The 14,431-nt window shown below is 35.5% G+C and overlaps 1 protein-coding gene across 8 annotated transcripts in view; it reads right to left on the reverse strand.

Moving 5' to 3' along the window:
* The window catches only part of LOC150094955 (MAGUK scaffold protein DLG1-like), a 377,157-nt gene that overhangs the window by 109,616 nt on the left and 253,110 nt on the right, over positions 1-14,431 (reverse strand). For all 8 annotated transcript variants that reach the window (XM_090411306.1, XM_090411313.1, XM_090411309.1 and 5 more), the window contains exon 10: positions 11,992-12,148. In XM_090411306.1, the coding sequence (XP_090267432.1) occupies positions 11,992-12,148 (157 nt within the window). The remainder of the gene's footprint in view (positions 1-11,991; positions 12,149-14,431) is intronic.

The raw sequence follows: 14,431 nt of genomic DNA on the forward strand, positions 1-14,431 counted from the left end.
AAAGAGGAAAAGAACAGGAAAAGATTTGATAGTATGTCAGATACAAAATGATTTCAAAGGTGACAAGTATGAAATGAGAAGGATATGAAAGACTTCAGAGTAAATATTGTAAGTCTGTTGACAAGTACAACAGAAGCAAACTAAGAAGGAGAAGAGTACAGACCACAAATGATTCTACAGGTAGGTTTGTACAGGAGGGTGGAGTGCAGTTTGTAGCTTTATGAAATAAATTTGACATTTAAAAGGACTTATATATGACCAAAGGATTGCACTTGAATGGGTTGAAAGTGTTATTGAGTGAGAAAATGGAAGTGATTAAAGGCAAACATTTGTGCAAGCACTCTTGAGGTAGGTAAGTGTGAGAATTGGAAATGATCAAAGAATTCCAAATATAGTTTCTCAGTTCTGAAATTTGAATGGGATGGTCATTAAAAGCTGCAAGAGTATATAGGGGATCAAGGTAATATTGCAATTCAGGAATACTAAAAAAGAAGAAACATCAGGAATTAGGGACGAGGAGTTTTTTTAACATTGGTCAGTTTGACTTTGCCAAAAATCATATACATTAGTGAGACCTGGTCGGAGGAGGATACAGTTACAGGGAGAAAATATAATAGGCACAACATTTTCAGGAAGGCTGGAATTTGATGTATGTGTATGTGGGGAATATGCCAATGATTACAGAAGAATTACAACTTAGAGTACTAAAAGTTCAGCAAGAATTGTGGGAAACAGTGCATTTCAGGCTATCTGGTGTGAGATAGAATCCAACCTAACAAAACATACAGAAATTGATTATGTTTTGTTAAGTATTATGGAGAAGAAGGAATTCAAAGAGAAAAATAACTAACTCAAAGACTGTGTGAATTCTTATGCAATAGGGTGAAAAACAATTTAGTGAACTATTTATTGGTACAATGAAGACAATGGTCGAAAAAGAGGAAAAAACTGAGATTGTCAAAGTGTCTCAATAAATAATGTGGTCACCCCTCATAGTGATGCTTTATACTGTTTATAATGGTGTCCAAAAGTTCAGTTGGTAACAACATCTGCTCCTGCAAAGCTCTCTTAAGTCCTTCAAGGTTCTGGGAGGGGAGGGGGAAGTGGAGGGTTGCAACATATCTACTTAAATCATCCTAGATGTGTTCAATAGGAGCCAGGTCAGGTGATCTGTATGACAGACTCTTGTTGAAGATATTTGTCCATAAGCTTCTCTCAATGAGGACGAGCATTATGTTGTAGGATGAAGTCTCCCCTACCACACCCATATACGTATAAAAATATGGGTCCAGAACCTCGTCTCTATAAGTTGCAGCATTCTGATTCCACTAGGTCAGTGCATCCACCCAATGAAATGCCTCCCCAAACCCTAATATATTATCCCCATTATAAATGTCCCATTCACAGATATTAAAAGGTCATCATCATTATCATCTATCTCTCTCTCATGTGTGTGAAAGGGACACTTATGGTGGAGGTAGAAAGTTTATTTTTCACTTGGTTAGAGTATAATAAATTTAGTTTAATCCTTTATCCAAGTGTGAGCAAACAAAGTTTGCACCTGAAAGTATCTTCAGGACTGGGGTAAGGTGGTACAACACCAGGGCACTCCTTGCAAAGGTTGAGCAAGCTACCAAAAAAAAAATTTTGCGTTATGGGAGATACTGAGATAGGAATGTTGGTAGCTTGCTCCACCTTTGCAAGGAGTGCCCTGGTGTTGTACCACCTTACCCCAGTCCTGAAGATACTTTCAGGTGCAAACTTTGTTTGCTCACACTTGGATAAAGGATTAAACTAAATTTATTATACTCTAACCAAGTGAAAAATAAACTTTCAACATCTTTCTCTAAATCCAGAGTAATTTATTAAAAAAGGGTGGCATACCATTTGGCAACTCCTATAGGTAGAGATGACCTGCTAATGCTTCTGCCTGGTATCTCCACTTGGGCCTGGCTCCCACTGAAGAGACCTCAATAAAGGTCGAAACTAGTCTGGGTTGTGGCCCTTCCCTTAACGCATAACATTAGACATATCCGCAAGGAGATGTGTTTTGCATTATGGGAGATACCGAGATAGGAGTGTTGGTAGCTTGCTCCACCTTTGCAAGGAGTGCCCTGGTGTTGTACCACCTTACCCCAGTCCTGAAGATACTTTCAGGTGCAAACTTTGTTTGTTCACACTTGGATAAAGGATTAAACTAATTTTATTATTATGGTGGAGGTGGTGTGATGGTTTTTTGGAAGCATCTCATTGGGTGGATGCACTGACCTGTATTGTGCTCCCTATTGGAACCATGCATGCTGCAACATATAAATATGAGGTTCTGGATCCCAATGATCCATAATGTGGGTGCGATAGAGGAGACATTTATCCTACAAGATGATAATGCTCATCCTCATCAAGAAAAGTGGTCCAATATCATTAAGAAGACACTATCATATGTATGGACTGACCAGCCAGGTCTCCTGACCTTAATCCTACTTGGGACGTCTGGGATGCATAAGACAGATGTGTTACCGCTCTTAACACCCCTCCCCAAAATCTTGAGGGACTGAGGCAAGTTTTGTAAGAGCAATGATTGTTATTACCAATTAAGTTCCTAAACACCATTATAAACAGTATGAAACATCATTGTGAGCACTATATTGCTGTGAGGGTGACCACATTCCTTACTGAGGCACTTTGTCGATCTTATTTTGAGATTGTCTTCATGTACCTGTTTTTATTACGGAATTAAATTATTAATTTATTCAATTTTTGTGGTGTTTCTTTTACATCTCATATACTGCTTTTCACAGAATTGCATAAGAGGTCATCATAAAGTTTTTTGGTTTTTTTCTAAGTTCTTAATTTATTTATAGAAACCAGAGGGGGAGAAAGAGAGATGATTATGAAAATCCTAGTATTATTGGGACAGCACCATGGACAATATGGGAAAGAACTAGAGATCTCTTCCGGAAGTTGTGTAAGAGTAGCGAGGACTACATGTTTTGTATGGAGAATGGTGAATGAGTAACCCAGAGGCAGTTGTGAGTTTTTTTTTTTGTCAGCAAATATGTTTAAGGAGAGGTATGACAAGCATATGTGCATAATGGTTAATGAAGGCACTGCACAACAAGTGTTTGGACTTTGTGGAGATGCCCATATAATAATATTACCAATAAAACCACATGAATCCTCCAGAGAATGAAAATAAAATTTTACTATCACTATCGAATGATTTTGTGTATTACTATATTTTAATCTGCTTTACATTCCTCTTATATCCTCTATTACAGCTGCTATTATCAATGACCTTGCTTCCTGTTTTCAAGCGACATGGTGGTTTATGCAATGGACTCACAACAATGAGTACGGTTATGTTGCAATGTGCCAGTGATTAAAATTGGTATTGTGAGCTACAACTCGTGATAACATGACTAGAGTTAACCGCCTCTCAGGTTAGGAAATGAATAAATAAATGACAGGAAATAAATGTTTAAAGCCATATGTAACATTTCATTATGATTCCAGCTAATAATGCAATATGATCATTTTATTTTCTTCAAAGTCCCAACATTTCTTTTATGCCTACTTTTTTGATCCACAGTGTATATAAAGATTACTTTAAATGATATTATAACAACTATTGATCACAGCTGCTAATTACAATATTAACTGTTTTGAATTTGAATGTCAGAACTGTTCAAAGTAACCATTTTTCAATTTTGGATCTTTAACTTCAGCCATCCAGTTGAAACCATGAAAATTTTAAATTATCATGAAGTGCATTATGAAGGACTCTATAGATTTTTACATAACATGCCAATGTTGGAAAAGATGTGCAGATCTGATTCTTTGTCAGTTGATAGAATTCAGGTCATCAGTTAACATCAGATGACCTGAATGCAGAACAAAGGTCATCTGATGTTAACTGATGACCTGAATGCAGAACAAAGGTCATCTGATGTTAACTGATGACCTGAATTTGTAATACTGCAGAAAAATAAATAATCTTTTTTTTCTTTCAAATTTTTTTTTTTTAATACCAACTTAAATTATTGTATTTAATAGTCCATCATCAAATTCCTGCCACGTACCCTCAAGGGGTGTACAGGATATGATAGTACTACATGGGGGGGAAAAAAAATTACATCATTACTAACTTCCTATCTACAATTTTCCTCCAAATCAGTTGTTACTTGTCAAGACTCCAACATTATCAGATCTTATATTTCTATGGTCAAAGGCACTTTGTACCGTATCAATCCACCTATATCTTGGTCTTCCTCTGGGTCGTTTTGCTGCCTACCTGGCAGAGAACACTTGTTTTGCTAATCTTTCCTCGCCCATTCTGTTTAAGTCACCATATCACCTGAGATTAGCTCTGCTAACGCATTCCTGGATGCTGACAATGTCAAGTTCTTTCCTAATATCCTTGTTTTTAATATGATATTGCCATTAATGCCATCTGTTCACACCTATATACTTTCTCAGGACTCTCATATCTGCAGTCTCTAGTCTTTGGTAAGTGTTTTACTTCTGACCCAGCTCTCAGATCCATAAGTTAAAACTGGTTTGAACACTGTCTTGTATACAGCTAATTTAGTATTCCGACTAATTTCTCTCTTATTCCATATGAATTTATTCAATTGACTTCCCACCATACCAGCTTTGCTGATTCTGTTGTCTATTTCTATATTTAATTTACCATCTTCAGTAAAAATCGTGCCTAAGTAGCTGAAATGTTTTACTTGTTCCACAGGTTCTCCATTCACAACACAGTTGACATTTTCAATGATTCTGCCTATTTTCATTATCTTTGTCTTTTTATTGCTGACCTTCATACCATATCTATTACAATAGCTATTCAATTTAGTCAGAGAATCTTGCAGACTTCTAGCAGATTTATTTAGAAGTATATCATCATCTGCATAAAGCAAAGAGCTGACATTAACATCTCCAATTTTGATATCATGTTTAATACCACTTTCCTTCATAATGTGATCCATATAGATAATGAATAACAGAAGGGATAATGTACATCCTTGTCTCACACCAGATTTAACATTAAACCATCTTCCTGTACTTCCTTCAATTCTAACTGCTGACTTACAACTCAAATAAAGACTAAGTATTGCTTGATATAATGCCCCATTGACACCATATAACTGCAGCGTATTCAATAGCTTCTCTCTTGGCACCTTATCATATGCCTTTTCCTAATCAACATCTCCAAATTTAAATACAAAAACTTAAATACAGATCTTTGTTATATTCCCATGCTTTCTTGACTATTTGTCGTAAAGTGAAGATCTGATTCTGACAGCCTCTGTTTGGCCTGAATCCAACTTGTTCTTCACCAAGCTTTTCTTCCACAATTCTTCTCAACCGTTTCTCAAGTATACTTGCATAGATCTTGCCAGGAACACTCAGTAGGGATATACCTCTGTAATTCTCACATTCAATTTTGTTTCCCTTTTTATATATGGGTACTATGAGAGCTGTACTCCTATCATCGGGAATTTGTCTCTCTGTCCAGGCTTTCTGAACTATGCAGTGCAGCCACTGTAAGACGCTTATACCACAATACTTCAGCATTTCTGGTCGAATATCATCTACTCCTGCTGCCTTTCCACATTTCAAGCCTTTGATGGATTTTTCTACTTCAAGTGTGGATATGTATTCCTGACTGCATGCCTGGTCGGTGTTTTTTTTTTATCACTGTGCTGTCATCACTGCTTGTTTCATTTAGCAGTTTTTCAAAGTAATTACTCCATACTTCAAGGATATCGTTTTCTACCATTTTCATGTCACCTTTATCATCTGTAACTCCTTTTACAGCACTCTTTCGTCCATTCCTAAGCTTCTTCAACAACCTCCAGAATATTTTGCCACCTTCTTGATATTTATTTTCTATATTCTTGCCAAAGTCCTCCCATGACTTTTGTTTAGCTAGTTTTACACAGTGTTTAGCATTCTTACATTTGTCTCTATATTCTCTAAGAGCACAAACTGACTTATTTGACAGGAACTTTTGATATGCTTTCTTCTTTTCCTTCACTGCCTCTTTAACTTCCTGTGTCCACCAGCACCAGGGAGTTCTGATTTTCTTTATCCTTGCAGACAACCTTACCACATGCCTCTCTGGCAGAATCAATCAATGTTTTCTTCAGAGTTTGCCACTGAATCTCCAAGGTTTGATTTCTGTTCTCAAACTCTTTCATTTTTTCTTCAATAATCTTTGTGTATTTTAGTCTACAGTTCACATCTGAGAGCTGCTCAACTTTTATTCGCTTTAAAACTTTCTTACATGTTATTCTTTTCAATATGAAATTCAATTTTATCCTGCTCGGGACTAAATAGTGATCACTTCCAATTTCAAATCCTCTGTACACTCTGGTGTCCTGCACCAGGGAGAAAACATCACTATCAACAATAACATAGTCAATGAGACTTTTCTTATTCCTAGCCTCTTCTCTCCATGTGAATTTGTGCACATTTTTATGTTGGAACATGGTGTTAGTAATAACCAGTCCATGTCCTGAGCAGAAATCCAACAGATATTTGCCATTATTATTAGCTTTGCTCTTTTCTCCAAATTTTCCCAAAATATTTTTGTATGTCTCACAATCATTTAATACCTTGCTATTTAGATCCCCAACAATGACCAACTTTTCATTTTCATTGTGTCAGTTGCTTTTTCTAAAGCCTCAAAAAATTCCTCCACTTCTATCTTAGTAGAACCTTCTGTGGGACCATAGGTACAAATAAGTCTCATTGTCCAGTTCCCCATTCTCATATTTGCCCACATTACTCTACTTGAGACTGACTGCCATTCAAGAACATTAGCCTCGTATTTTGTGTTGAATACTATGGCTACTCCTTTTCTTTGATTGTCATTGCCTGAATATAACATTTTGTATTTATTGCTCAGAACGATCTCACCAGTTTTGGTCTTTTTTGTTTCAGTCACACCTATTATGTCGATCTGGTACTTATCTAATTCCTCAGCTAGCTCCATTTCTTTGCCATTCAGGCTTCTTATGTTGATAGTACCGATCTTCAACTCTGGTGATGTTGAGTTGAGGTTTGTTTTCAGATTTGTTCCAGTAGCTGACTTTTCACTGTTCACCCTGGTTCCCTGGCAAAAACAACGGGGGCCTTGTTTAACCGGGCGACGCCCCAGCCGACATGAAATTTTGTCATGTTGTACCGGTAATAATACTGAGTTAAATTCCTGTATTTAATTGTTTTATAAGTGTGTAAGTTATTTAGACATAAGTAAAACATGCATATTTCCTTAAACTATATATTGTTGGTATGACACCTATGTATAGCAGAACAATGGCAGCCAAGACATCTTTGTTGGGTGAGCTAAATTTGCATGATTTTGTCCGGCGCAAAATTTGCGAGATGTATTTATTGCAAAAGTTGAAAGATTTGTTGAAGGAGAGTGAAACTGGTGAGTGAGTGTGTAATAAATGTTTTGAGAGTGAAAGTAGAGAGAACAAATTACATGATATTAGGGTAGAGAGCACTGATAGAAGACCGATAATGTAAATACCGATGATAACAGTGAAAGTGCAGTGGAAGGACACGGACCACCTGCATAAAGAGATAGTGTGCTTGCATATAGTCCTTCACAAGATAAAGTATGAGAATGAAAGGCTGCAAAATTAGTAATCTCTTGCTGCAGAAACAGCAAGAGATTAGTTGAACTGAGAACAGAAAAATGCAAGAAGTCTGAAGCCAAAAAGAAAATTCTAAGAATAATGAGAGAAAGAGCATAAGCAGATAGTTTTTTTATGGCAATACCTCAAGAAAGCACAACAAAATCTTGTTTCTCTGGTGTAAAAATTGTTAATATTAGTAATGCTGTCAGAATGTAGAAAGGAAAGGTGAAAGAATTAATTGTTTTGGCTGGAACTAATGACCTGAGAGGTGGGAAGTATTGTATGAGGGAGGATGTGTAAGAGTTATTGAAAGCAAAAAAGAAGAGTGAGAAAGTAAAGTTCATGAGTCTTCAGCCAAACTATAATAGAGGTGTTATAATAAATTTAGTTTAATCCTTTATCCAAGTGTAAGCAAACAAAGTTTGCGCCTGAAGTATCTTCAGGACTGAGGCAACTTGTAGTAAAGGTGGACCAAGCTCTCATCACTACTTGTCTTAGTATCTCCCATAATGCAAAGTACATCTCCTTTCGGATATGTATAATGCATTAAGGGAAGAGTCACTATTCAGATTGGGTTTGACCATTATTGAGGTCTCGTCAGTGGGAGCCAGACCCAGAGGTGGTGATACTAAGGTGGCAGATTGGAGAAGTCATATTTACCTATATGAGTTGCCAAAAGATGTCTCACCTTATTATTAAATTACTCTGGATTTAGAGAAAGATGTTGGAAGTTTTTTCTCACTTGGTTAGACTATAATAAATTTAGTTTAATCCTTTATCCAAGCGTAAGCAAACAAAGTTTGCACCTGAAGTATGTTCAGGACTGAGGCAACTCGTGGTATACTTCAGGTGCAAACTTTGTTTGCTCACACTTGGATAAAGGATTAAACTAAATTTATTATAATCTAACCAGGTGGGGAAAAAAAAACTTCCACGATCTTTCTCTAAATTCATAGTAATTTAATAATAAGGTGAGATACCTTTTGGCAATCGTATAGGTAAATATGACTTCTCCATTGCTTCCACCTTAGTATCACCACCTCTGGATCTGGCTCCCACTGACGAGACCTCAATAAAAGTTGAAACAGGTCTGGGTAGTGGCCCTTCCCTTAATGCATACCATTATACATGTCCACAAGGACATGTGCTTTGCATTATGGGAGATACTGAGACAAGTAGTGATGAGAGCTTGGTCCACCCTTACGAGTTGCTTCAGTTCTGAAGATACTTCAGGAGCAAACTTTGTTTGCTTACACTTGGATAAAGGATTAAACTAAATTTATTATAATCTAACCAAGTGGAAAAAAAAACTTCCTATAATAGAGGTGAATCGAGGAGGAGGATGACAGCTAATGAATCAATATGCAGGTGGTGCAGAAGGAAGAATGTAGAGATTTGTACAATGTTGATGGACTGCACTTAAAATGAATTGGAATTAAGTGTCTAGAGAGAGCTGTGATCACAGAGTGTGGAAGTTTAAAGTCAGGGAAACTAAAAAAATTAGAGCAGATGCAGATGAGTGTGTGCGTGTGTAGGCACTCATGAAGCAAATGAGTGTGTAAATGGACAAAAAATGTAGAATCTGGTCTCTCAGGCAACAATATTGAATAGGGCAGCCAATTCAGGATATAAAGGTGGTTAGGGCCTTGAGGGGATGCTACAATTTCTATAGCTATATAGGTATTAAGCTAGAAGTATCAGGAATAAGAGGGAAGAGTTTTTGACACTGTTTAGTGCAACCTCACCAAAAGTTATAAGCATTAGTGAGACCTGGATAGAATGTGATGGATTTAGCAGGGTGGGGTACTGCTGATGATAGCAGATGAACTGCAGCCAACAAGATATAGGATTCATTTGGGCAGAATGGAAATTCTTTTCAGTCAATCTGGTGTGAGATTGAGGCTAATAAAACAAAATATAAAATTGGTTGCTGCTATAGGTCAGGGAGTGCTAGGGATGATGTGGAAGGCAATTATATAGTTGGTTTAATCCTTTATCCAAGTTATGGGATACTAAGGAAAGTGATGTGAAGTCATTAGCTTCTATATACGAGTTGCCCCAGTCCTGAAAATACTTCAGGCACAAAATTTGTTTGCTTACCCTTGGATAAAGGATTAAACCAAGTATATAATTTCTTGGTGCCTTTAATTTCTGTGATTATTGCTGATAGGTCAGTGCATTAAAATTTGTTTAGGATTACACCATCGGTTTACTCGATTTTGTACATGAGCCTCTTCCAGGAATAGCCTGTGATTTGAACTGAAATCTGTATAGTAAACTGGCTTTCATTCAAGTTATGAAATAGTCTTCATTCAAGGCATGTGGTAGTCCACTTTTAGGTTGCTCATACGTACTTTTCATATTCTTTTTTTCTTATCAAGATAGTCAAGATAGTTGTCCATCTTGTCTGTTGAAAATACTGGCTCCTTGACAGGGGATATTGAAAACACATGGGAAGGAGAGAGAATTCCTGTGAGACATTTCCAGGAGTTTGCAGACTGTTCTAATTTTGTACTGTTTTTGTAGCAAGATCAAAGCCACTCTGCCCTGAAGCTAAAGTTTTGGTAAATTTTGAGTTTCTGTGCAAAAGTGATGTGAAGTAGCATGCCTGTGTATATAGGCTTATCACAGACAGACTGAAAGCACGAAGGGACCCATCCAACTGCCTTGTAACTAAGTGTCCAAGAAGACTAATTTAGGAATGGTCATTGTTTAGGAACTGTATAAAGTTAGAAAGACTATGTGGGCCATGCACACACATGGTAAGAACAATAATGATGAAAATTGCTCCTTGCTTACACCTCCATATATAAGTTAGTAGAAGGGAGCCCATTGTTACACCATCAATTTGTTTAAAGAGCTGGAAAGGATTTGCAAATGTCAGGAGGAGTATTTTGGAAAGGAGCTCTAGTGGATCATCCATTGGAACATTAATGAAAAGAAACAGCACATCAAGGCTCACTAAATGATCATTCTCCTCCAAAGGAAAGTTCTGTATGGTGAAAAGTGTAGTTTTTTAGGGTAAGACGATGTGTTTGTTGAATTCAGATGGCAAATGTTTAGCAAGTTTATAAGACAATGTATGGCATCCATGATGAGCTGCAATGGAGCCTTCGTGTTTGTGAAAGTTAGGTAGTCCATATGGCCTTGGGGTGTGTGTGTGAATAAAATTTTTTAAATTAGAACAAAGTTTCTGTTGGTCAGCTTGTAATAGCTAACTGACTAATGATTTTATTTTTTTATAGATGTTGTGGGATCCTTCACTAATGGCACACGTGTTGGCATACTCAATATAATTCTTTTAATTTATTATTGTAGTCATCTATATTAAGGATCGCTATGGCATTTCCTTTGTCTGCCTTCTATGTTCTTAGTTTAATTTTAGATTTCTAAAGGCTGCTTTTTCTACCCTAGAGATACTGCTTTTTGGACAGAGTTAATTTTTTAGCAAGAGAGAAGCTTCTAAGCCTATGATGTCTGCCATGCTCTGAACACAGGATTTTTTCCAGAGCAATTACAAAATTATTAAAATTTTGGTTTTGTTATCCAGAAGTGTAATAATCTGACAAGTTGTAAATCACCTTGTCTGCTGCAGTTCATTTTTAGTTGAGAGGTGCATCCAAACATCAAACCAGAACTGCTTGGAAAGCTTAAGGTGGTTACAATTTTTTGCACTGAGAATCCTGTGGGCATTTTGCATTTTTTCCTTTATTAGAAATATGATGGCTTTGGTACAGATTCTGAGTACTCAAGATGAGTAAAAGTTTTGTTTAATCTTTGCACATATGAGGATTAGACTATTGTCCCAAATGCATTTAAGAAAAGTCTGTTAAAGAAGACTTTCATTTCTTCAAAGACAGCTTTTCCATAAAGAAATTGCATATTCAATTTCCATAGCTATGATATTAATTCAACGTTTCTCATCAATATTCATGAATGTTTTGGATATGTGTACATTTTCTTATATTGCCTTACAATCCCAAAAACTGTAAAAGGTTGGACCATTTCTGTTTGGCCATACTAGTTATTGCCAAACAGTTAAGTGTTATTATTTAAAGAGACACAGGTATTTATACATCAAAAAGGCATCCAAATATTTAGCATTAATTTAAAAAATACAAGGAAGCAAGAGGACTTATTTAAACATCTTTTATCTTATCTGTAATTAAATTAGTAGATGTTTTCTGGAAAATGTTTTGCTTTATAGTGGAATTCTGTCCCTCGTCCAAAGAAAGATCTTTTACAAAAAATTACCAGACTATTGAATTATGACTCCATTTCCTAATTTTCTGAGAAATTTTTATGTCCTTTATAAGTTCAGGAATTAACTACTTACCGATATAATCTGATCTCCTCGTCGTAGCTCCCCACTGAGGTCAGCTGGTCCACCAGCTAAAATAAAAGAAATAAAGATACCTTCACCATCTTCTCCACCAACAATGTTGAAACCAAGACCAGTAGGACCTTTTGTTAACAACACTTTCCTTGGTTCCCTTAAAAGAAATGAGATGTCAAACAATGAAATAACTGAATTCAGCATTATATTTTGAAATTTAGTTAAAAATTAGAAATAAGATAATATTTTATTCAATAAAAAAATCTAATAAATTTGCCCCCAATTTCTCATGAGCTTAACTGAAGAACTGAACTTGAAAAGTCTACAACAAGAATTTAAACTTATCCTTACCAAAGCTATACAATTTGATAGATTTTTCAAATAAGCTACTTTAGGCTGCTGATAGATATGGTGAAGTTCACATTCAATGGGCTCAATGACTATTAATAGTTCAAAGACCCTTCAGCAGCAGTGTGAAAAGTAAACTTTAAATAACAAATGCATCTTTAGATAATGCTGACATATCTTATAAGAGTAGACTTGTGAAATAAAAATAACAAGATTAAGATGATCTAGATGAAGGTTAACCTTATTAAATGCTACTCTTGATGTTTCAATGTTCACATTAACACTATCTTCTTGAGCATACATCAACGCTTGGTATACACATTAATAATGCTAATGATAAGCTTTTCTAGGATCACATTTAATTCCTTATTGAGTAGCAATATTACACTGAAAAATTCTAATAGCAACAAATGTTGTTTGAGTGGCATGGCATGCTTTGAGAAGATGTATGTTACTGGTTTTATGGAATTTAAAAACGTACTTATAATACTTATCTACACTAGACAATGCAAAGAGAATGCAATTATGCTGTTGACATTCAGACAAGCTTCAAACAAAGATGTGTTTAAAACTCACTTAACTATATAGTGTCTTGCTAAATTTGGCTGATGATACCATTGACAAATATAACAAGTCTAGTACAGATAAATTACAATTATCTATTTTTAAACCAGACTTTTTTAAAAAAAAAAAAAAAAAATCTAGACAACTAAATATATTAAAAAAAAATTGAAGTTTTTAAATAATATGAAAACAGACATTTTAATATATATATATATATAAACTGACAAGTTCATATACTAGTGAGTAGGGTTTCCAAATTCCTGACATTTTTTGATCTTCAGACATTGGGAAAGAGGAAATGGCAATCCCTGAGAATTCTTGGAAATTTTATTTTATTCATTTAATATCTACGGTTTCTCTTAAATAAGAATTTTTGCATTTATTTCAGTCATAAAATATTATAATAATGAACTGTACATTCCAGTATATGGAGGAAAAAAGTAAATTTTAATTAGTATTTTAAAAAAAGACCCAAAGCCTGATGACTGTAAATGGGGGGGAGAAGAGATATTACATTGGTACAATGTACAGACAGGAAATATACATTTGTTAAAAAAACAGTGAGTGTGAGATTAACATAAAGGAGATCCTAAGTACTTACTAATAATGCCAGGGGTGTGTGTGTGTGTGGTGGTGGTGGTGGGGAGAATGAATGTTAACATTTACATTTATTGTTAAAAAAGAATTTTTAAAAACACAAAGCCTTAACTTCTTGGTCAAAAAGTCTAGATATTTTAGTAGTAAATCAGCCTGAAGTAGAGAACTTCTATCGTTTTGGGGTGAAACAGGTTTAAATGCTAATGGTGCATCTAAAGAATTTTTGGATTTGGTGCCAGTATACGTGCTGCTGGCACGTATACTTCATTTCACTTTTTAATGATGAAGATACTTTGTTTGATTGAACTGGAAATAAATTCATCTCCAAAATGAATATATCTCTTGCTATCTTTGATTTGAAATGTGCTTCTAATTCTCCAAGATAATAATTTTCCATATCTTCATTCATATTGTTTTCTGTTTCAAACTCTTCTGTTGAAACACACTTTCTTTTCTTCAAAAATTTGTTCCATTATCAATTTCACCAATCTCATAATTTCATTTTTATTTGCCATAACAAAAATTCATCAATAACCTCATTAAAACAACAAGTGATACTAAGACTATCCTTTTACTGATACTAAGTATCAGTAAAAGGAGTCTTAGTATCAGTATCCTGATCCTAAGACTAAAAGAAAGGATAAAATGAATGAAAAATGGATACTAAGACTATATTTAAAATTTTGCTGCTCGGTTTCTTTCAAATGCTTATTATTATTATATTATCATCATCATCAACCGATCTCAATGGAGTGAAGAGACTCATCGTGCAGGTCCCACTCTCACAAGACAATAAATAATAATGTTCCTGCACTCACCACATTCTCAGGCAATGCATTCCGATCACACACCATTCTTCATACAATCTACTCCTCACTTCCCCCCCCCTGCTCACACCCACCTTATACAGCTTCCAAGGATAGCCTCTCAT

This window comes from Typopeltis vanoorti, chromosome 21 (assembly GCF_054136105.1).
Source record: "Typopeltis vanoorti isolate ZY-2024b chromosome 21, IOZ_Tvanoo_1.0, whole genome shotgun sequence".
NCBI lineage: Eukaryota > Metazoa > Arthropoda > Arachnida > Uropygi > Thelyphonidae > Typopeltis > Typopeltis vanoorti.